Source organism: Acomys russatus, chromosome 11 (genome assembly GCF_903995435.1).
Source record: "Acomys russatus chromosome 11, mAcoRus1.1, whole genome shotgun sequence".
In the NCBI taxonomy this organism is placed as follows: domain Eukaryota; kingdom Metazoa; phylum Chordata; class Mammalia; order Rodentia; family Muridae; genus Acomys; species Acomys russatus.
In genome coordinates, this window is record NC_067147.1 from 18,498,534 (window position 1) to 18,522,818 (window position 24,285).

Below are 24,285 nucleotides of genomic sequence, written 5' to 3' on the forward strand. Positions count from 1 at the left end.
GAACATGCCTGGGCAGGCTACCAAGCAGATCCTTCATGATGCCTCCAGGAAGCATGCAACAAAGCAAAGCCATACCAATGTGTCGATGTTGAAGACGTTCAAAGATCCTGATGTGATGGCCTTTGACTTCCTTCACAGTGAGGACTTCTGCCTCATGAGGCTCATAAGATGAAGAGCTGAGGACGATTTTGTCATGGGCCTGCCAGTCCACTGCATCCTCTACTATAATCCTGAAAACACAGAAAACGGGTATCAGATATACTCCATAAACAACAGAAATCATCGAGTAACCCAAGACAGAGTAAAAGCCACAAAATCAGCATATCTCACCATGGAAACTAAAAGAGGGACCACAGCAAAACAAGAGAAAGAAGCTCTTGTTGAACATTGAATGTTGTGTGCTGAGGAAAAATTGAGTTCATAAAGTTTTGTTTTGCAAGCATGAAGACCTTAATTTGAATCCCAGAAAGCACATTTTTAAAAATCCAGGTGTGTTTTTATTTTTTCAGTTTTTATTTTATTCAGCAAGTAGCCAAGAAGAGACTTGATACCCTATGAGAATATATAGGGGGACATAATCCCCGTCAGGAACAGTCATAGGGGAGGGGAATAATGGGAAAATGGGGGGGGGAGAGGAATGGGAGGATACAAGGGATGGGATAAACATTGAGATGTAACAAGAATAAATTAATAAAAAAAAAAGAAAAAAAAGAATTAAAAAAAAAAATCCAGGTGTGGTGGTGAATGCTTATAATCCGAGCAATTTCACAGAGTTTTGCAATCATATCTCCATGTGCTTTTGCTAAGAGCAATCTCCCTTCTTGACTGCGAAACAACTTGAATAACAAAATTATTTTCAATGAGATTCCTTTTCAGGTTTCCTGAAGATGTATTTTCCTTTTTTGGACAACATATACACAAAGCTTAATAACTTCCTGGTCAGATAGATAGAGCTGTGTGTCTTTTGAATTCTTGCTCCATCTGTGCGACCTCAAAAAGCTATTTAGTTTTCCAGCTCTGGATCTTCAAGGAAGAAGTCAAATGTTTCTATCTCGCTGACATCCACAATGCATTGTGTGAAGTTGTGGGTGTGTTCTGCTCTGGTGCACTATTCTAAGCATCCTGTCTTTCTCTCTCCATGAGTCAGTGAGTACTTTGACCATTTCATTAGACTCACATTAAATTAATTTTCTTTTTAATCTGCCATTGCTGTGAAACGTTTTCTTAATGAATATGACTGATTTTTTTTCTTTCACAATCCTTGTATATTTCAACACTGCAAGTTCACTCTGTGGCCTTACACCTAACACCAATTTAACAGTGTCTCTTTAGTCAAAATTATAAACATTGACAACCAACTCTGCACTGTAAATGTCCATGTAGGCATCACAGGCTGGACAAGACATCGATTATGCAGCATACACTGACAGGACCACTAATAAGTATCTTAGCAGTGCCTTTGATTGTTATGATACCTTAGAAGACTCAATGGCAGAATAGAACAGATGCTATTTATAAGACAAATGAAGGGCTGTGGCTCTGACGGGAGTTTCTTTGTTTACATTTTTTGTTATAATTTATTCACATTACATCTCGATTGTTAGATTGTTATCTTCCAGTCCCTATCTTCCAGTTCCCATCCTCCTTCCCTCTTCTGCACTATTCCCCTCCCCTAGACCTCTTATGGGGGTGTCTCCTTGTAGTCCCAATTTTCTTAACCAAAATATTTTATTAATAACTTATTGACTGAGCCTACGTTAATTATAACAAGATGAACCAAAACAGTGGGAAATGAAGGTTAATTCACACAACAACAAAACTTTAAGGATATCAGTCCTGAGGAACGATTCTCCGATCGGAAGCCGAAGGATTTCTTCCACTGGAACCGGGGGTAATAAAACCTCAGAGCCTCAGCAGGAGTTGAAGCTCTGAAGCCTTTCATCAAGCGGATTTCTCTAGGAGCGTCGTGAAGTATAGCAATGAACAGCCAAATCTATCCCAAGTCTCCAATCCGCGCAGCCGCCAGTTCTGGGCTCATTTATATATCTCCTCCCAGAGTCTGTTCACAGGATCTTTTTCATCTGGTAGCAAGTAAGCTCCTGCACGAGGAGGTTGCCCTGCTAGTGAAGTAACATCACCTGTTCTCTTACTAGACCGTTCGATCCCACACTTGGGATCCTAAAGAACAGGTTTCTCTCCTTCAGCTCCTCCTCACAGTCTATCAGGTCTCTTCAGGGTAGGCTGTATCTCCTTCCTCTGTGTGCCCACTAAGGCCACCCGCCAAGGGGCAATGATCAAATCACAGACACTAGAGTTATTGCTCAGCTCCAGTTTTTCGCCACCATCACTAAGTTACAGCCATCTCAAAAAAAAAAAAAAAATCACAATTTAGTGATTTAAGAATAAGAAGTGACTTTCTCACGTACTCTGGTGCCTCACATTTGACCATGTCCCCTGGAGGGGGAGACCTGGTGGCACTCAGAGGAAGGACAGCAGGTTACCAAGAAAAGACTTGATACCCTATGAGCATATACAGGGGGAGGTAATCCCCCTCAGGAACAGTCATAGGGGAGGGGAATAATGGGAAAATGGGAGGGAGGGAAGAATGGGAGGATACAAGGGATGGGATAACCATTGAGACGTAACAAGAATAAATTAATTTTAAAAATTAAAAAAAAAAGAATAAGAAGTCTTAAACTAGGCTTCTGGATAAGTCCAATGAGTCATGTTATACAGAAAAGAGCAAAATTCTCTTTTCTCTGAGAAAAATATACCTAGAAATATACCAATCAACAGGTTTCAAATGAAAAACCATAAAATTTAAATTATCACAGCAGAATGCTCCTTAAAGATAAAATTTTTAATGTCTGAAAAAAGCATCGGCACCATTTCCTTTATTTTGGCATTAATATTTACCCTGCTTAGATAAAATAATATGCTTGCCTGGCTATGGGAGACCAATAGGGTTACAAAGAACAATTGTTTTATAAACTTAATTTAACAGTTTTCCAACTATGCACAAAACATTCATATGTACACACCCATACTTTCAATGAATAAAGCCATGCATTAATGGAGAATCATAATGAAAATAGCTGTGTCTGACCAGTCCCAAAATACATAACATTAGTTTCCTCGAGAATTAGGAGTAGCCACAGACTTTGATTTCTACAAACACTTACTCTTCCATTCTTAACTCCAATATTAACACTTTTCATCAACGCCACTAAAATGCAATGAGAATTTTCAGTTGTATGTAGGCTGTTGGGTCTTGAAGCAACTACATTCCATAATGACGTCTAAATGGTGTGGGCAATAATCACAACTACGGGAGATCAATTGCCTATCAGGCTCCCTTCCACCCCCTTCCAGGACATCTCTCACATTCTAAAACTCTATTTCTATTCTACCCTATACAGTACCACTTTAGTTGTTCTAGTGAGAACCTCAGAATAAGCTAAGGATGTTTGTAAAAATCCCTCTCCTAGACAGACTACAAGAGGAGAGTAATACTCTCTCTCTCTGATTGTGAAGCTGAAAAGAGCTCAGTAGCTCTGAGATTAGGTATAACTTATAGCAGTGGGACAAACTATTCTTCAGTAGAAAAATGAAGCCAAAATAGGGAATACAAAAAGTACACGGACAGAAGACAGGGTCTGGATGCGCCCCACTTCAAAATGAATCAAGAAATATTCACTTTACTTCTCTAACAGAACCTTGATTGCCTATCAGCTTCCCTGTCTTGGAGCTGAGTTTGTGCCAGAAATTGAACTAAAAAAATTTCACATTCATTAATTCACTTAATTTGTATAATTATTATATTAGCTAGGCACTATTACTCTCATAATTACACGAGAAGAAACTATGATTCGAGAGGGTAATTTACCAGTTATACATTTAGTAAATCATATGCTAATCTCATTATTTAAGCCTTTCCCCTTGCAGAGTGCTTTTTCCACCCTTATCCTGAAAGTAAAATGTTTGATGGCTATGGAAGAGTTGCCCCTTGGAGGTTAGGACCTAGTGCTTCACTGCATCTGAAGAACTCTCTTTAGAAGCTGCACATAGGATCATTAATTGCTAGTAAGTGGGAAGTCAGTCACTGACTCTATACACTGATACATAAACACAGTTATGCTAATAATAAATTTTGAGTAATACATAAATTATCTGTATGAAATATAACTTGAGGGGAAAGTTCTGCTATACTAGAAAATAATATACAGTTGAGCAAACGTGTTCTAATTTCTGGAAAAGATAAATAACTTCAAGGAGCAGATATAAATTAGATGCCTTTGATGCGATTTTCTTAGATGCTACAGATTATATACTAAACCAATAGCAATATTTCCTCTCTCCAGAAGCCACTTACAGAGACAGAGCACACCCAGTTGAAATAGCTTACCATCATGCATTGAGAACCACACCAGTGTTTTATGTCTACATAAGATGTTACCATCAGGGAATGCCAAGCCAAAGGAATAGAGAAACATTAGCATTTATATAACATTTTATGTCTTAAATTATTTTAATAATTATTACAAAGAAAGGACGTCCGTGTGTTTTATGACTCACTAAAATTTTAAACCATAAAATAATACCACAGTGGTTTTGCTGATGAGGGAATTGAGTGCTAAATTAGAGATAATGGTTGAATCTCCAAAGATAAGTAGGGTGATGTGTAATGATATTCAATATCTGACACCCTTATTTCATTGTCTAAGTTTCAAATACTAATATTGATACAGAAAGCCTTGGGTGTACTTCTTACAAGAGAGGAGGAGAAATATTCCAAATATGTGATATTTCAAAAACACAAGAACCAACAGAACAGACATTATTAATGATGGCGCTCAAATTAAAGGGCCAGGTCCTGAGGATAGGGTAAAGTAAAAAATGGTTAGCTGTTCTTTAATGAGTGGTTTCTTTGTATATTACAGACTAGTCATAAACCAATCAAAACAATGCAAGCCTGTTAAAACAGCTGTTACAAAAATTGCAAGGAAATAAGTAATTCAAGGATAAGGAGAAAGAGGGAGGTATTGGGAACTGCTGGTAGAAATTTAAATTTGTGTAGCTGCTGTGGAAAAGAGGATGGACTCTGCAATTAGAGATATGGCTCTGCAATTGAGAACAGAATTCAGACCCCACATGATAAGCCAGGTGTCTCATGCATGCCTCTGACCTCCAGCTGCAAGGGAGGTTGAGATAGGAGTATTTATGGAACTCCATGACTTCTAGAGCTTCGGCCTCATGGAGAGACAGACTCAAAGGAACAGATGAAGAGTGACAAAGGGAGACCTTTAACATCTTCCTCTGAGAACTATGCTCAAACTAAATTGGTGTGTAGACTTGCACGTGCACGCACACATGCGCACACACACACACACACACATTCACATATACACATTAAAATATATAATGTATATGATTATATATAAATAAGAATGGAGATCTTAAGTTTTTAATTAATTTAATTAATTATTCAGATTACATCTCAATTATTATTCCATCCTTTGTATCCTCCCATTCCTCCCTCCCTCTTGCTTTCACTCGATTCCCCTCTCCTATGTCTGTGACCAAGGAGGACCTCATGCCCCACTATATGATCATAGGCTACCAAGTCTCATCTTGGTAGCCTGCTTATCCTTTTTCTGAATGCCACCAGGCCTCCCCACTAAGGGGAAGTGGTCACATATGGGGCACCAGTGTTTGTATCAGTGTCAGTCTCCGCCCTCCACTCAACTGTGGAGACTGTCCTGTCCCTTGGCTAGATCTGAGTAGGGGTTCAATGTTTACTGCATGTATTGTCCTTGATTGGTGCAGTAGTTTGTGTAGAAGCCCTGGGCCCAGATCCACCCACCCTGATGTTCTTGTAGGTTTCTAGGACCCCGTGAATCCCTCCATTTCCTCATTCCCCCATACTTCTCTCACCTAGAGTACCAATAGGATGTTCTCACATATATCCCAATCTTCTGGTAAATGAAGACTTTCATAGGACATGCCTCTTGGGCTAGTGTCCAATTATAAGTGAATATATGCCATGTGAGTCTTTCTGCTTCTGTGTTACCTCAGTATGATCATTTCTAGTTCTATCCATTTGTCAACTAATTTTGGGATTTCCTTGTTTTTCATAGCTGAGTAGTATTCCATAGTGTAAATGTACCACAGTTTCTTTATCCATTCTTCAACTGAGGAACATTTAGGTTGTTTCCAGGTTCAGGCTATTATGATCAAGGCCACTATGATTGAGCATATGTCTTTGTTGTGCGGTGGAGCATCTTCTGGGTATATTCCAAGGAGTGGAATAGCTGGGTCATGAGGAAGCCCTATTCCCATTTTTCTGAGAAAGTGCCAGATAGATTTGCAAAGTGGTTGTACAAGTTCACATTCCCACCAGCAATGAAGGAGTATTCCTCTTTCTCCACATCCTCGCCAGCATGTGCTGTCATTGAGTTTTTTATCTTAGCCATTCTGATGGGTGTTAGATGGAATCTCAGAGTTGTTTTGATTTGCATTTCTCTGATGACTAAAGACATTGAGCATTTTTTAAGTGTTTCTCAGCCACTTGATATTCCTCTGTTGAGAATTCTCTTTTTAGTTCTGAGCCCCATTTATTAATTGGGTTATTGGGTTTGGTGGTGTTTAATTTCTTGAGTTCTTTATATAGTTTGTATATTAGACCTTTGTCAGATATAGGGTTGGTGAAGATCTTTTCCCAGTCTGTGAGCTGTCACTTTGTTCTGTTGACAGTGTCTTCTGCCTTACAGAAGCTTCTCAACTTCATAAGGTCTCATTTATTGATTGTTGACATTAAGGCCTGCCTGTTGGTGTTATGTTCGGGAAGTTGTCTCCTGTGCCAATGTTTTCCAGGCTCTTCCCTACTTTTTTCTTCTAACTGATTTAGTGTCTATGGTTTTATGCTGAGGTCTTTAATCCATTTGGACTTGAGTTTGGTGTATGGTGATAAATATGGATCTAATTGCAAATTATTCCTATTTGCAGATGATATGTGCAAATGGTGACCCCCCAAAATTCCACCAGAGAACTCCTACAGCTGATAAACACCCTTATCAAAATGGTTGGATACAAAATTAACTCAAAAAAGTCAGTAGCCTTCCAATATACAAATGAAAATCATGCCAAAGAAGAAATTAGGAAAATTACCCCTTTCACAATAGCCACAAGCAATATAAAATATCTAGGAGTAATTCTAACCAAGCAACTGAAGTAGTTCTTTGTAAAAACTTCAAAACTCTGAAGAAAGAGATTGAAGATGACATCAGAAGATGGAAAGATCTCCCTTGTTCGTGGATCAGGAGATTTAACATAGTAAAAATGGTCATCTTACCAAAAGCAATTTATGATTCAATGAAATCCCTATCAAAATACCTACACAAATTTTAAGACATTGAAAGATCAATTCTCAACTTCATATGGAAAAACAAAAAAACCTAGAATAGCTAAAACAATCATGTACAATAAAAGATCCTCCATACATGCTCTCAAGCTGTACTATAGAGCACTAGTAATTAAAACAGCATGGTACTGGCACAGCAATAGGCTGGTTGATCAATGGAATCAAATTGAAGACCCAGAAATGAATCCACACACATATGGTCACTTGATTTTTGACAAAGAAGCCAAATTCAATGGGAAAAGGATAGCACCTTCAACAAATAGTGCGGGTCTAACTGGACACCTTAAAAAAAGCTAAAGATAACTGTTTTAGAAATCCCAGGAGGGAGTACATAGCTAAAGAAAGTGAAATCAGTGTGTGAAAGGACATTTGCACCTCCATGTTCATTAACTTCACTATTCACCACAGGCAACACAGGGAAACCATCGAGTGCTTGTCTACTAATAAAAGAAAAAAAGTAAGTGAGGCACATATGCACAATAGCATATAATCCAGCTCTCAAACAGAAGGAAGCTCTGCCATTTGAACAGCATAGCTCACATTATAATACATAAAAGACTGTTCCTGAGGGGGATTACCTCCCCCTGTATATGCTCATAGGGTATCAAGTCTCTTCTCGGTAACCTGCTGTCCTTCCGGAGGGGAATAAGGGGAAAGGGGGAGGGAGGGAAGAATGGGAAGATACAAGGGATGGGATAACCATTGAGATGTAACAAGAATAAATTAATAGTAAAAAATTTAAAAAAAACATTTTACTGGAAAAAAAATACATAAAAGAGTGGAACAGCCAGAATCATACCATCTAATCTCATTTATATCTGAAAACAAAAGTGTTGATCTCAGAAAAAAGGAGGAAAAAATTCAAGGGACTCATGTTAGGTCATGCTGATTATGGCTAACATCTTATTCAAAACCTGCTGAGAATGTAGGCTTCACTTGTTTCTTACCATAAAAAAAGCAAGTGATATACTGAATATACTAATTTACTCTGCTTAGCTGTTGCATAACATACATGTTTCAAGACATAATTCCAAACATGTTAAACATTCAATAGTTTTACTTGTCAATTAGAAACAGTTAAACACTTGAAAAATAAGATAATGCAGGATGAATAAAGCCTTATATAATTTATTTTCTTTCAAAAAAACGAGATGATGAACTAGAAAACAAATAAATAAAGCTTTGCAAAAAGTTCTCCATAAGCTTCTCTCTGCTTTCCTGTTCTCAGTTATACCCTTCCCAATGAGTTGCTTAGGGGCAAAGGTTAGTATAATCTCTGACTCCTCTCCTGCCCATCAAGTATTGAGTCCTTCAGCACACTGTGTAGCTTCTGCTGCCAACATGTATTTGACTCTGTCTCTGTCTCTGTCTCTGTCTCTGTCTCTGTCTCTGTCTCTGTGTCTCTGTCTCTGTCTCTGTCTCTGTCTCTGTCTGTCTCCCTCCCTCTCTCTCTCTCTCTCTCTCTCCTCTCTCCTCTCCGTCTCCTCCTCTCTCTCTCTCTCTCTCTCTCTCTCTCTCTCTCTCTCTCTCTCTCTCTCTCTCTCTCTCTCTGTCTCTCCCATTTCTCTCTCTCACACACAACCTAATCTAAACCACTATTAGGTATCTCCTGAACAACTTTAAAGTCACGATCATTTCTTGAGGGTGTTTTTCATCCTCTCTGGCCTCCAAGTATGGCAACAGCAGTCATTTGCCACCATGTTAAAGTGTAGGCCAGATCTAGTGCTTGACTGTTTAAAACTCTGTGAGTGGATAGAACGAAATACAAATGTCTTAAGACTAGCTGGAAGAATAACCACTTGGTTTCACAGAACACATGCATGTGGCTGCCTGAGTCTTTGCAGGCAGTGTGTGCATTCAACTGGCAGAATGGTGTAAAAATAAACTCTTCTGTCTTTGCACAGTCTGTTTGGATTTATTCTCATTACAAAAGGTCCATTTTGTTCACCTGTCTCCACAAAAGTTTGTACCGAAATATGGTAAGGAGTAATAAGAAGGTAAATATACAAATGACCTATAGCAAAGAGGAAGTAAGATTTCTTCAAAACATCTCACTGGGCTTTGGCTGTATGGGAAAGAAATGAAAATAACTTCAACAAATGAAATGGAAGCATTTTCCTGAAGGTTTTCTCACTAAGTGTACAGATAAAATAATTCAAGCATGTGCAAAGAAATTTTATGAGTCAAGTTATCTTAATAAGTTTGAAGAGAAAGGATGCCTAGATATTGCATATTTTCCTAGAAATATATGAACAAATGTCTGTGCACCACAGGGTATCAGTGATAGAGCTTGATAAGCCAATGGAGTTATTGTAGTCACTTACAGGAGCATAGCTAAGAAACTAAAGACAAAAGCAAAGGGACTCATAGTGGGCTGCATCATAGAGAAACCGTCCCGGCATAGGATGAAATCAAACGGAAGCACATGCTCAGTTATAGAGGAAACCAGGCAGCTTCGGCTAAGGGTCTCTTCTCTCCCAACAAATAATCCCTCTAAAGTAACCTTGCAGGTGGCTGCGGGACTCTCACAAGTCTCAGGAGAACATTGAGATTGATGAGCTTTCTGATGAGTGGTTTAGGACAGTTTCTCACTCTGCAGCTGGCCCAGAACTCACTACATCACCCATCCTGGCCTTGAATTCATGATGCTCCTACCTCAGTGGCTGCTCACCACAACTACAGATGTGAGTTTCTGTGCCTACCAACCTTATTCCTCCTTCCAGGGGACGATGTTTCAAAATGGAGAAAACAGCCATACGTAAAACCAGTGCATTGTGATACTTACACCTTTCTCTTCCAATTTCTTTAAAACATTCCTCTTTGAGAGTAATTCTAGAAAGGGCAGTTTTCAAATATTTCTAATTTTTAGAACATAACCAGTGGAATTAGACAAACTGGGAAATATTCAGCCATAAGAACTTCTAGTTTCATAAATGAATACTCCTTTAATGTATGTGACTCAGGTTAAATAAAGTGTTGGTAATAAATAGCCCCATTCATATACTTCCACTTTAAGATTTAAGTAGGAATTATATATATATATGAAATGATCATATTGAGTGAATCTATAGACTCATATATGTGTAAAACATATTCATATATAAAAATATATTTATTTTCATTACAATCATTCTTCATAATATTCACTCTTCTGAGCTTTGCTCTATATGTGTTCCACTAATGTTTCTTTTATCTTTTTTGTTGGAGATCCCTGGGTTCTTTTTAATAAAGACAGTTACCTATGGGAGCTTTCCATTTTTTGGTTTTTACTTCCAGTATCGCATCTTCTGTTGTTTTCATGTATTGTTCTTGTCTTCAAGTCCTAGCAGATCACTGTCAGTTCATTCTTCATATTATCTGTTCAGTTCAAAGCAGAGGTGGATCCCTTCTTCATTTTCATAAGCTTCATATCACCCTCATTTCTGCCAGCACCTCTATGTAGTGCCTTGTCAATTATCATTATTGTATTTCTTTTTTTCTTTTCTTTTTTTCTTTTTTGGTTTTTCGAGACAGGGTTGCTCTGTGTAGCCTTGGCTGTCCTGGACTCACTTTGTAGACCAGGCTGGCCTTGAACTCACAGAGATCCACCTGCCTCTGCCTCCCGAGTACTGGGATTAAAGGCGGGCGCCACCACCACCAGGCTCACTATTGTATTTTCAATTCACATTTCTTGTTTTAACTTACAGAACCCATAGCTCTACAGGTTATTGGCAAAAGCATGCAGTATCTAAAACTGCTCTTGGTACATATTTTCTTTTCCTAGACTTCGTACTTTTCATCCTTTTTTTTTTTTTTTTTTTTTTTTTTTATTTATTTATTTATTTTTTTTTATTTATTTATTCTTGTTACATCTCAATGTTTATCCCATCCCTTGTATCCCTCCCATTCCTCCCCCCCCCCCCATTTTCCCATTATTCCCCTCCCCTATGACTGTTCCTGAGGGATTACGTCCCCCTATATATTCTCATAGGGTATCAAGTCTCTTCTTGGCTACTTGCTGTCCTTCCTCTGAGTGCCACCAGGTCTCCCCCTCCAGGGGACATGGTCAAATGTGAGGCACCAGAGTATGTGAGAAAGTCGTATCACACTCTCCACTCAACTGTGGAGAATATTCTGACCATTGGCTAGATCTGGGAAGGGGTTTAAAGTTTACCTCCTGTATTGTCCTTGGCTGGTGCCTTAGTTTGAGCGGGACCCCTGGGCCCAAATCTTCCTTTTTATTATGGCACGTGTTTTTTTTTTTTTTTGTTTGTTTGTTTGCTTGTTTGTTTGTTTCTGTCTAGTCTCCCTGCTTTTCATTTTAACTCTGAATGATGTTTGGCATTTCATATCACAAGAAAACAAAGTAGAGAGCCAAATGAAACAATAACAACGAATAAACGTCTCTGTTTCTTTCCTTACCTCTCATTTCCTGGTGCAATATCAGCTCCAAGGTGTACCCAGGATTTCTCAGGATAAGCACTGTGAAGTTGAAGTCTCCCATAAACTCCTGAAAAATTAAAGAATCAACAAATCACCAATAAAATACTTCAATCTTAATTAACACCAAATAAGTGAAATATGTTTCAAAGGTTTTTACAGAAAATATATGATATATAATCCATATGGGAGGGTATCTATCTTACCTTTAAAAATATTTCTACTATAACAGATAAAATATAACTCAGAGATCTACAGAGAAATTAAAACTACAACACATAATAGCAATCTAAAAGCAGACAAACACACAATCTAATGGCTAGCCAGCTCAATTTAAGGAGGCATGTCCTTCTACCATTAAAGTGATTTCATAACTTGTGTAATCTGTTGGACATCAACCAGTTTTTATATTTTATGATATACACTAGATTTCCCAAGTGGCAAGGCTCATTCTACTTCTTAAAGCTAGGTTCTCAGTGCTGTTAGCATTGTTTTCAGTGCTAAGACTTAATATTTTGTCTAAGTCTAGATCATCAGAGGAAATATGAATGGATATTCTGTTTTATTTTGACCAAAGAAATTATAATAAAAATATAAAATATAACCTACATACTTTGAACTTACAAATAGTAGCATTAATGGGGACAGTCAGCCTGTATGTGTCCCTTCAGGTTTTATTTTTTACTTACTCAAAAGTATTTAATCAGCATTTTCAACCATATTAGGTGTATAGTTTCTCGTAGTTTAGTTCTCCAAAAAATGTGAACATGCATTTCAGTCATAGAGAAAAATCATGTATTTTCATATATGTGTTTATTTATTTCACTTAGATAATATTTAGATGAATAATATGTGTCTATAAATAAGTACATCTGACTATAAGTTTTAATGTTCTCACCCTGCACTCAACTGGATTATGTGAATAGCCCTACATAAATAGAAATATTTTGTTGCAATCCAGTAATTCAATGACCTAAATAGTCATAATATTTTGTTAAAAACATGAAGGAAAGAAGTAAAAACCATTGAGGTAACAACAATGTGCCTTGGATTTCATCCAGTGTGGACCAAAACAATAGTATCATAATTAATGAAATCTTAATTATGTGTTTGTGCCTCCGTCTATAATCTCTTCTATACTCTAATTCAGACACATATATTATGAGATAAAATACAATAAGGATTAATTGATGCAGAAGGACCCTTACTTTCAGAATATGTTCTAGAATCAATTCTTCATAATATAGTTTCAAGAATATGTGTAACAAAACAGCAAACTACAAAAACTAAAATCATCTTTTATCCACCATAGGCTAAATCCCCAAGCAGACAGGATCCTGGAGTTATTTAGAGGGATTTCCAACAACACTGTTTGTTACAAAAAAACAATTCACATCTTTAAAATCTGAATTATCCAGAAAATTCAATTAACTAGAAAAGCAGATTTCTTGGTTATTTCCATTATCAAAGGTTAACTGTAAAATGATGCAGTTTCTTAGTTATTTCAAGAAGGTAATACACTATTTAAAATTATTTATAAAACCTGCCATTTGCGTATGATGTCAGAGAAGCTAAGTATGCTGTGAATTGGGTATACTGTATTTCAACTGCTATCAGTAAAATAATGTAAAGACATTAGTTGAAGTGTGAGGCTGGGGTCAGGATCAGAACACTCAGTGGTGTGGACTCCTATCTCAAAGTTCCAACCAATGTGATTATTCCACAAAACAGATGAATCAAAACCAAATATTCCTAGTATAATCTTTCATCTTTGTCAACTGTGAAAAGTTAAAATTCTTCTGCCCATGTGAAAGAATTCATAGGAAAAAACTTTGACATTATAAAGCATTTCAACATATTACACTGAAATCATTAGGTATTTTGGAACTAAGTCAATAAACCCCACAGTCTCTGAGTATTTATCCCATAATATTCATATACTTCATATGTATGCATAGATTGAAAGATAGATAGATAGACAGACCGACAGACAGACAGACAGATAGCGAGACAGATGGTAGATATTGCATCTGACTTTAAAACATCCAACACAGCTGCTCATCTAAAGGGAAATCCAATAAAGTCTCTATCATGGCTCATGACAGTTACACACACATCTATAATAATATAATATAAACAACATAATACTGAAAAGCATAGTTAATGACCCAGACATGACTCATTTCAACTCATTTCCTCCTATAGGGGAGAGAAATCAATGAGTTAAAATGGACCAAGTTTTAAAACAGATGAATGATTTTAAAGGAGATGAAACTACTTCATGCAAAGAAGTATCCCTTTTACAAAGTAACCAGTTCCTACATAGCACTATTGGTTAACACTTTTTTATTTGGAAACATTCATATGTATCTGTACAGGATACCTTTGTGTTCTCATGTAGAACAGTTTAGGATTTGACACCCCAGCCCTATAGCAACAGCAGATGAAAATACTGTCAACAGTGAATGTTTTTGTGGCCACCACACATACATAGCTGATCACTTCTCAGTCATAGTTATGATACCCGTAAATGGACTTTGAACTTCTGGTAAGTAAGAGAGAAAATATAAATTATCCAGAATTTAGCAGCTATCCAATAAAAGGAACTCTTCTGCCTCTCTATGTATCCCTTCCTGTCTGTTTCTGTCTGTCTCTCACACAAACACATAGACACACACATTGCACACACATTACATCAGTACCACACATTGTACTAAACCTTACCAATTGTTCCTGGGTCAACACGAATTCCATCCAAACGGTCACAAAAGATTTCTTCAGAGGCTCTAAGGAGAATCTGAAATCTTTGTTCTTTTTCTAAGGGACTTTCCAAAGTACCTGTTAAGAAAGTGAAGTAAATCATCCAACATAACTTGAAATGCAAAGAGGGAATCCAGAGTAAATGCTGTGATGTTGATTGTACCGGGAAGAGACAAATGGTCCAAATGGTCACATAAACAAAATGACAACAGAAAGCAGGAGTTTGCACATGCTTCTCGGAGGAAGGCTGGGTTACTCCTCATCAGTTATCTGCGACTTCTTTTCATAGGCTCGGAGCACACTTTACTGGCTCTTCTTATCCAAGCTGTCTTGGTCAAGTACTCTGGGTTAGGGAAATTTGGATGGAAGGGGTAGTAATGGCAGTCGTCAGCTGGCAATGTAAATACTCGCCAAGTCTTCTCCGCATCTCTTCCCTATCATATAATTGCTCATATCCTTGAGTGCCTAAATGAAGAGACATTCAGAAAAAACTGAGAGCCACAAGCAGGCTGGAGCCAGGTTTAACCCAGTCCAATCCAAACACTCATTTTACAAAAATACTGAAATTCGGGTGTTATTTACTAAAAACCATTATCACAGCAAATCCTGGCTAATACAGTGACCAAGGTTGTGTGAATTACTGTTTCCTTCACTCACATGGTTTTAACACTTAATGTCTCCTACAAACCTGAGAGGCATGGTTCTTGTTTCAGTGTAAACATTCACATATAAAGATCTTCTGGTGTGTATGTAAATCTATCCAACTAGCAGTATGTAACAGCCTTCAAACAGTGGTGGTTTATTAAGCCTGTAGTAAATTGTTCTGCTTAAGTTCTCTCAGCATCATTGGGATACATAAAGCATAAGGCTGTGATGCTCAGCAGATGGGAACTGCTTCTGACATTCTCCTCAGCTGTGTTCCTTATAGTATGATAAATGTTCAGGGACTTGTTAATGATATTAGTGGCTATGGACCTGGTAGAGTTATGCTATTCTTACAGAATCAATTGTTGAAGAAATAACCAGTAGAAAAATCCTCCTCAAACTATACATTCTACACAAGCAGGCTCATCAGAATTATCTATCAACTCAGACTTTCCAATTTATCAGTTTCCTGAAAATGAAAACAACAACAACAAAAAATGGGATGGCCAGATATGGTGCGGAATATTTGGTAAATTTAAAATTACCTACTTGTCATTTTGGTTACTCTCTTCTCCCAGGCAGCCCCAAAGTACTCCATGCCCCAACTCCCACACCCTTGCTGACACTTTCTGTGCACCTGGTGTTATGTTTTTGGTTTGCTATATGCATATCTCCTCGGCTCATCCACTCCAGCCATGACTGTGCTGACAGCAAGATTCCGAGAGACAAATCAATCTGCACAGCACACAAGTTGAGAACAAGCACTAGAACCCACGGCTTAGGTGTTTCTGGTCCAACACTAAGGCAAGCTCCTGTTCTATGTAGATGGCACAGTGCCTTGGCTGGAACATGGAGGTGCCTTCTTAGCCCAAAGACACAAGAGCAAGAAGGAAGGATGCAAAGGAGGAGGGAACGGTGCAACTCTTATCTTGCTGGTATAAGCCTGTCCAGTAAGCATTTTCCAACTGTGCTTTCATTTATTTCATGAAGGGTAAAGTCTTAAAGGGGAAAAAAATGTCTAGCACTAAACAGATACCAGAGAGGAAAAGTAGGACACTTTTGCCCTAGAGAAATGTATGCAGCGTCCCACAAAGAGTTGCGCATTTCTCTAAAATCAGAGGTTAAATCAATTATGCAATCCAAAGCTGCAGCACATGTGGAGCCTTCACAGAAAGTCTGGGCAAAATTAGTCAGCCTGCCGTGATCTTCCAGAATCTGAAGTGACCAGAGTTTGGATTGGTTTTTTTGTGAAGATAGGAGAGGGAAAAGATGGAGGCTGGGACTCCTAAGCAACCAGGCAGGGGGATAAGAAGGAAGTGCATGATAGTCTAACATTACAGTAAGATGCTTCCTGGATTTGTAAAGGCTGGTGAAAGTGAGGCTTTCATGGCTGCCTGCCATCATCACTGTACTCTCAATCCTGAAAACAGAAGTGAGATTTTCTTTTCAACATAGACTTTATCAATAAAGATAGTAGCTACCTTGGAGATACAGCACCCCAGATGATGCACATGGGCTTTGGTTTACCTTTATAAGGCTGCTTTGAAACCTGAAGTTTATGTATTGGGATACATTTCTGATACTTTTGCATCCATGACTTCATTACATTCTCAGAGGCCTTCAATGAAAACGGTAGAGATGCCCATGAGGAAACTGAGGCAAGAAAAGCTTAGGCAATGAGTCAGAAACTACATAGCTATTATGTAGTGGCATTGGGCTTTGACTTAATAAATACCTTTCTAAGACGTGTGTGTGTGTGTGTGTGTGTGTGTGTGTGTGTGTGTGTGTGTGTGTGTGTAGGACTAGGAGAGAAGGCACAGTTGTCATTACTTAGTATGATGGTGGGCAATGGGAGGGAAAGAGAATTGGGTCCAGATGTTAAAATCACCTGGAGAGATGGAAGAAAATAAGTTCTGGTATACCAAAGATAACCATTATTGATTTGGAGGATATGGTACAAATGGATTCCATGAATTTCAAAATGTACAAAAAGGGGGAAAGGACCTTTTATTATTTTATTAACTAAATCTCTTTGATAGAATCGAGTATAAGCCTCGTTACACTTTAAGCATGCTCTATCAACCTGATTGCCTAACCTTGGAATCTACAAACACATTCAAGAATATGTACTAACATTTCAGATCTTTCTGTTCACAGTCTGTTTTACTCTGCCCAATCCTTAATTTTCTGTCCACACCTGGCTCCACTCTACTTAATTTCTAAGAGTCTACAATGTTCCTGAGTTACAGTAAAAGTGGTTGTAGCTCTTGTTATATTTTAAGAAATGTGAACTAAAGACTTAGCATGTGATATAAAGAAAAAGGAATAAATCCTCAAAGTTCTTCAGTATGCTATTTATACATAATGGCAACTAGTTTTCAATGTTTTGGAACAGCAAAAAGGAGAGCTGCTGTCCATGTCTCATGGTCCTGTAGAACACCTCCCTTCTTTTCACCTTTTCTGACATGCTCCACAGCTGAGCCACAGTAAGTCCCAAAACACAACGCTTCTCCTCTCTGCCTGAAACACTACCCCAGCCCCTTTCACAGCTAAGTCCCCAGAGTCAACCTTTATTCAGATCTTTCTTTGTCAATTAAGTCAGGGTTAAGTGACCCTTCTCAGCTATAGCAACATACCATATTTTACCTCAAATTTTTTAAGACTGTAAATTGTGATTTTTGCTTATTTTCTTCTCCTTGTAAGAATTAATTTAAAATTTTTCATAGAATTATGAGCTAGTTCATTGAGACCAACTTCCTTGAAGAAAACATTAATAGATAGAAACATCTTATAGTAATAAAAATTGTGAATACGTTATAAAGACCGTAAACATACATGGACTAGCAGTATAACTTCTAATTGTAGGAAAAAGAAATCTAGGGATCTAAGCAGAAAAATGGATAATAAGTGTGGTCAGGCAAACATCCCCACATATAATAAACAGAAACTAAGAAAATGTGGTAATGAGTAAAACAATCAGCAAGGTTGGCAAAATAGCCATAGATGGGAAACTATCCGTAAACAAGAAGTGTGAATTCCTTCAAAACCTCTACAAGATAAAAGCTTATATAGATGCTTAAAACTTAGTTGATGAGGCTGCATAGGTGGCTCAGAGGTTAAGAGCACTCGTTGCTTTTCAAGAGGTCCTGAGCTTAATTCCCAGCAACCACTTGGTGGCTCAAAACCATCTATTAAGAGATCTCCTGACCTCTTCTGTCTGCAAGCATACATGCAGGCAGAACACTGTATACATGATAAATAAATCTGAAAGAAAAAAAGAAAGAAAGAAAGAAAGAAAGAGAAGGAAGGAAGGAAAGAAGGAAGGAAGTCACATGCCTGTATAATCCCAGTACTCAGAGAGGCAAGTGGGTCTCTGTGAGTTCTAGGCCAGCCTGGTCTACAAAGAGAGTCGAGGACAGCCAAGGCTATACAGAGAAACCCGGTCTTGAAAAACATTAGTTGGTTAGGTTCTTTAGACAGTTTCATGCAGCCCCACCTGGCCTCACAGGCACTGTATAGCTGAGGACATCCTTGAACTACAAGTCTTCCCTCTTCTACTGGATGAGAGTAAGTATATATTATCTCATTCAATTTTAAGTTTAATTAAGTTTGTTTTTTAAAGTATTGGAACTATATCATGTTTGATTTTTTTTTAACATAATTCAGTCAAAATGTTTATTTCATAATGAAAGATTAGGCCCAGCATGATGGCACAGGTCTGTAACACCAGCACTAGACAAGTGGAGGTAGAAAGACAGCCTTGATTATATAAGGAGTCTGAGGTTATGAGCTGTCTGAGATCCCCGACCCTTTCTTTCTAAAGACATCCATGTATCTGTATTAAAATAAAGACTTCCTACACATAAGAGGATGTGAAGTTTGGAAAGGCATGTGTGAGAGGGAATCACTGGGAGAGAAACAAGGGTCAACTTGATTAAAATAAAGTAGACTCATGTCCGTAGAGTAAAATTATTTTTTCACATGAATTAGTTAATATTTAAATGTGAATTTATTTAATATGTAATTTACTTAATATATTAAATTATTAAAGTACAATTAAATACTTATGTTAATTATTAAACAAAAATTATATATCTCCAAATTTATATTAAAGAAACTCATGACTTAAAAGCGTAAGTTTGAAAATACTGATTTTGAAATCTCTCACTATTAAAGATACTTAATAGATCAGAAGATTTTTCAGGTTTATTAGAGTTTTGATTAACAGTACATGATTAAAATTTAAAGACAATAAAATGCTTGTGGAAAAGCGGTAGCCATTCAAAAATAATATCTTCCTATGGCAAAACTCATCTTGAAACATGTGTTGCTTATTGTTAGCCTGTTGGCCCTATCAAGACTCTCCAAGAACAAAAATAGATTTTCATGCTTCCTATGATTATGAAACACAAAGTTTTAAGCATGTTATTAGAAAGCACATGTCTTCAATGTTACTTTGAAATTTTATTAGCCAACCATTACCTGGATTAGAAATCTATCAGTGTGAAAACCGGTTGATGAGTGGTTCACTCTAGCTCCCATAAACCACATCTTTGTGGAAATATCTATGGCACATTATGCGTTAAAAGTGTACTTGCTTGAAAGAAGACAATGGTATTTACTTTAGCATTTTATATTATTTTTTACTTAATTTATTATTTTATATAAATGTGTGTTTTGCCCTCATGAACATGTGCACATGAGCTGCATGTCTGGTGCCCACCAATGTCAGGTCTCCTGGATCTATAATTACAGAAAGTTGTGAACCACCACGTGGGTGCTGGGAACTGAACCTAGGTCCTCTGCAAGTGCAGAAAGTGCTTTTAACCACTGAGCCATCTCTCTAATCCCTGATATATTATTCTTAACAATAACAAATTTGTGGATAAATGGATTGAGCTAGAAATGATCATAATGAGTGAGTTAACCCAGAAGCAGAAAGAATCAAATGGTATATACTCACTTATATCTGCATACTAGCCCGGGCATGTCCCACGAAAGCCTTCACTTACCAGGAAACTGGGACAGAGGGGAAGGCATCCTATTGGGACTCTAAATGAGAGACGCATGGGAGAACAGCAAAACAAAAGGATCCAGAGGGTCCTAGAAATCTACAAGTAGAACAATATGATAGGCAGATTTGGGCCCAGGGGTCCCGCTCAAACTAAGGCACCAGCCAAGGACAATACAGGAGGTAAACTTTAAACCCCTTCCCAGATCTAGCCAATGGTCAGAATATTCTCCACAGTTGAGTGGAGAGTGTGATACGACTTTCTCACGTACTCTGGTGCCTCACATTTGACCATGTCCCCGGAGGGGGAGACCTGGTGGCACTCAGGAAGGACAGCAGTAGCCAAGAAGAGACTTGATACCCTATGAGAATATATAGGGGGACGTAATCCCCCTCAGGAACAGTCATAGGGGAGGGGAATAATGGGAAAATGGGGGGGGGGGGAATGGGAGGATACAAGGGATGGGATAAACATTGAGATGTAACAAGAATAAATTAATAAAAAAAAAAAAAAAAAAAAAACAATAACACACATGGATCTCTGTTTGTTCAATGGTTTTATGACTTTAGTCTGAAGGATGTAATCTATAGTTTTCTCAGGTTTGTTTACTTCTTGTTACTTAATCATCCAATGAGTCTTGCAGAACTGCTGGTTTGAAAGGAGAATATAGGTTTTCTTCCTTGGGCTTGAGAGCGCTCCAATCATGGATGCAATGAAGGAAGCCATACACCTAGTACTCATTTCCTGATAATCAAAGCCAGGTGCAAGTGATGACCTGAGGCTTCTGGCTATAAATGTGAGGCAGCACTGACAAATACCCATCAAATACCCTAAAAACAAAATGTTTTCCAGTTTTAGGATAAAAGTCTAAGCTCTTGGTATAATTACCGAGCAACTAGGCAGTTCATCACATGACTTGGCTGTGACAAACCAAAGTAACGATGAATTACTCTGCCCCCAGCTCTCCAATGTGTGTAGTGTTCCTTGCTGATTTAGGGATCCTATTAATTTTTAAATGTAATTAGAATATGCATTACTCAATATATTTGAATATAACAAATTATGGACATTTGTACAATATGAATACCAATATTTCATATTACTTATGCAATAACAAGATACTTATATGCTGTTTTTTAATATTTTGATAATAGTTTCAGTAGGTGTGCTACTTCTGGTTATCCACCACTAAAGACTTCCTACAAATTATTACAAAAAATTATTCATATGTAATGGGTTGAATATTTGTGTCAATAACATGCTACATCAGTGATAACCATGATAAAAGAAACACATGAATAAATAGGAGCAATTCCTCATCTAAAAAAATACATAAACAAAAGGGATGGGTTCAGGCAGGTGTTCCTGTTCAAACAAACACAAATTAGTTAATGCACTCAACTAACTAATGTTTATTTTGAGATTGAGGTGGCCATTTTAATTGGGCCAAGACAAATTGTAAAAACTGAAATCAGAGCACCAGCTTTTTGTTGTGTTTTCATATTTTTTTTGTGTGCTTTTCTTATGGGAGATAAATATATCATGGCCATTTAAATGTTAACATTGTAATTCCTTCCTCAAAGACATAGACATTTGAGCATGATGTGTTCTATGAGGGAAGAAAAACCACTGAGATAAAGGATAGGCCGCAGTCTATTCATATATATATATTTATTATCAGAAGCTGGCAATAACAAGTCTCACAACATACACTGAATTCTACCATTTAGTGAGGAAGATGCTTTAAAACTAATACATTACATTAGTAAAGACAAGAAGAGTTGGTAGGGTAGATCAGAGATAAAATGCTGAATGTGATCTATTAATCAAGAGAAGAAGAGGTTCCTAATGGAGACAGAGTTGCCAGAAGCTGGGGAGGGAAGGCTAAAGATAACTGCAACAGCCACTGGCCGTGGCTTTGCTCTTTACCAAATGCAATATTTTGAAACAAACAAGTAAAATCTGCCAATCTCGGGTTCCTCATGAAGCCTGTGAAGGGATGATTCATGCCCTGTGATGGTTCCTCACAACCGCAGAGACTCCCAACTGCACAGTTATTTTGGGAGAATGTTCTAGAAGTTGAACAACAAATTTCTAGAGTAGAATTAGAGATTTAACTTATCGTCTTCTGTACTCCATCGGCTGCCCTTCCACCGGACAGTGGCCGACACGACACACCTTCCTGCCTCAAGGCTTTTGCATGAGCCTCTCAAGGATGAGGTGGTCTTGCCCAAGCTTTGTAGGTCTAGATCCTTCTGTTCTCTTTGGTCCAAGGTTCCACAGTTCTTCAGGGCTGTCCTTACTAATCACCGAACCTCTGATGGCCAACAGCCAACCTGGACCTCTCCAAGTTACTTCCTTCATTTCCTTCAGAAAGTATGTTGTCATCTAAACATATCGCTCCTGTTTATCTCATTGTTTTTCCAAGTAAACAAATGAAAAAACACAAGAGAATCCTCTCTGTCCTGGTCCCTGCGATCCAAAAATCCCAACCCAATGTTTGGCATTGAACTGATCACTCAATAAAAGAAAAACATATAAAAGAGAATAGAGAGGAAAGAGGAAACAATAAATGTATAAATGGAGGAAAATCATCACAACAGAGGAATTATTTCCTTCTTAAGTTTTACTTATTTGTTTCATTTCTTCACCCAGGAATGCTATTCATGAAAGTAATTCTATATACTACGCAAGTTATATAGCTATTAACTTCTAGTATGTTGTATCCCAAATGAAACTTGAGAACATGTTGAAGTAGGGCCTGCCACACATGACATGAAGCTTCATAAACTGAGTTCAGCTCAACTCCCAGAATCCACATGGTGGAAGGAGAGAACCAACTTCTACAAGTTGTTCATAGACCTTCATAAGAACATGAAGCACAAAACGAGGACTGCCTCTCTCTCTCTCTCTCTCTCTCTCTCTCTCTCTCTCTCTCTCTCTCCTCTCTATTCTCTCTCCCTCCTTCCTCCCTATCCTCCTCTCCTCCCTCTCTCTTATACACACACACACACACACACACACACACACATACATACCTGCAATGGATAAAAAATGTAATAACAACTTAAGTTGTTAAAGAATAGATAAAGGATGTTGAGCTTATTAAAATTTATCATCTCTTGGGCTGGAGAGATGGCTCAGTGGTTTAGAGTGCCACCTGCTCTTCCAGAAGTCCTGAGTTCAATTCCCACATGGTGGCTCAAACCCATCTACAACGTGATCTGATGCCCTCTTCTGCAGATAAAGCACTCATATACAATAAATAAATAAATATTTAAAAAATAAAATAAAATTTATCATCTCTTAAGGTATATATGCTGGCTACACAGACAGCATTGCACTTAAGAATGCAAACAGCTCTTCCAGGGGACCTACATTAGGTTCCCAACACTCATACCAGATGGCTCACAACTGCCTATAACCCCAGCTCTAGCATAGGGCAGGAAGTTTCTTGCCCTCTTCTGGATTACACAATACCTATGCAAAGACACATATTCACATATATAATTAAAAATAAATATTTCAAATAAATAATATAGTGGGGGTTTTGTTATTGTTGTTGTTACAAAGGCAGAGTAAAATTTTCTGGTCATGATCCATTTATCAGCCACAACAACAACAATAATTAATGATAAAAATAAATTAATAGCTAGAGCATAGTCGCCAATTATCCTTATCTGCTATACTTTCTGGTCGTGTGCATGTTCTAGTAAGACAAGCACTGAGCAAATAATGTAACTGCCTCTGGCATTCATGGCACAACTTTGATCTCAAATTTACTTCCAATTCTAACATTCTATGATTTGGAAATCAGATGATCGCTTTTGCCAGCATCTATTACCTCAAAATCTTAGCCACCAAGAACTAGAATCCCAAACTGCTAGGCTCTGGATGAAATGGCATCATAGAGAAGATATGCTCTGGCAGTGTGCTGTGCCAGTGTCCACTTCTATTAAGTTTGTTTGCTAACTAGACATATTATCTCTCTCGTGTCGGGATTTCTGTAGGTGTGGACAGATGGGTTGA

General features: G+C 37.8%; 1 protein-coding gene across 1 annotated transcript in view; it reads right to left on the bottom strand.

Moving 5' to 3' along the window:
• Positions 1 to 24,285, bottom strand: part of Pkhd1 (PKHD1 ciliary IPT domain containing fibrocystin/polyductin) — a 474,396-nt gene that overhangs the window by 136,701 nt on the left and 313,410 nt on the right. Inside the window, 3 exon segments of the mRNA XM_051152952.1 lie at positions 76 to 230; positions 11,822 to 11,909; positions 14,564 to 14,677. Coding sequence (XP_051008909.1) covers positions 76 to 230; positions 11,822 to 11,909; positions 14,564 to 14,677 — 357 coding nt within the window.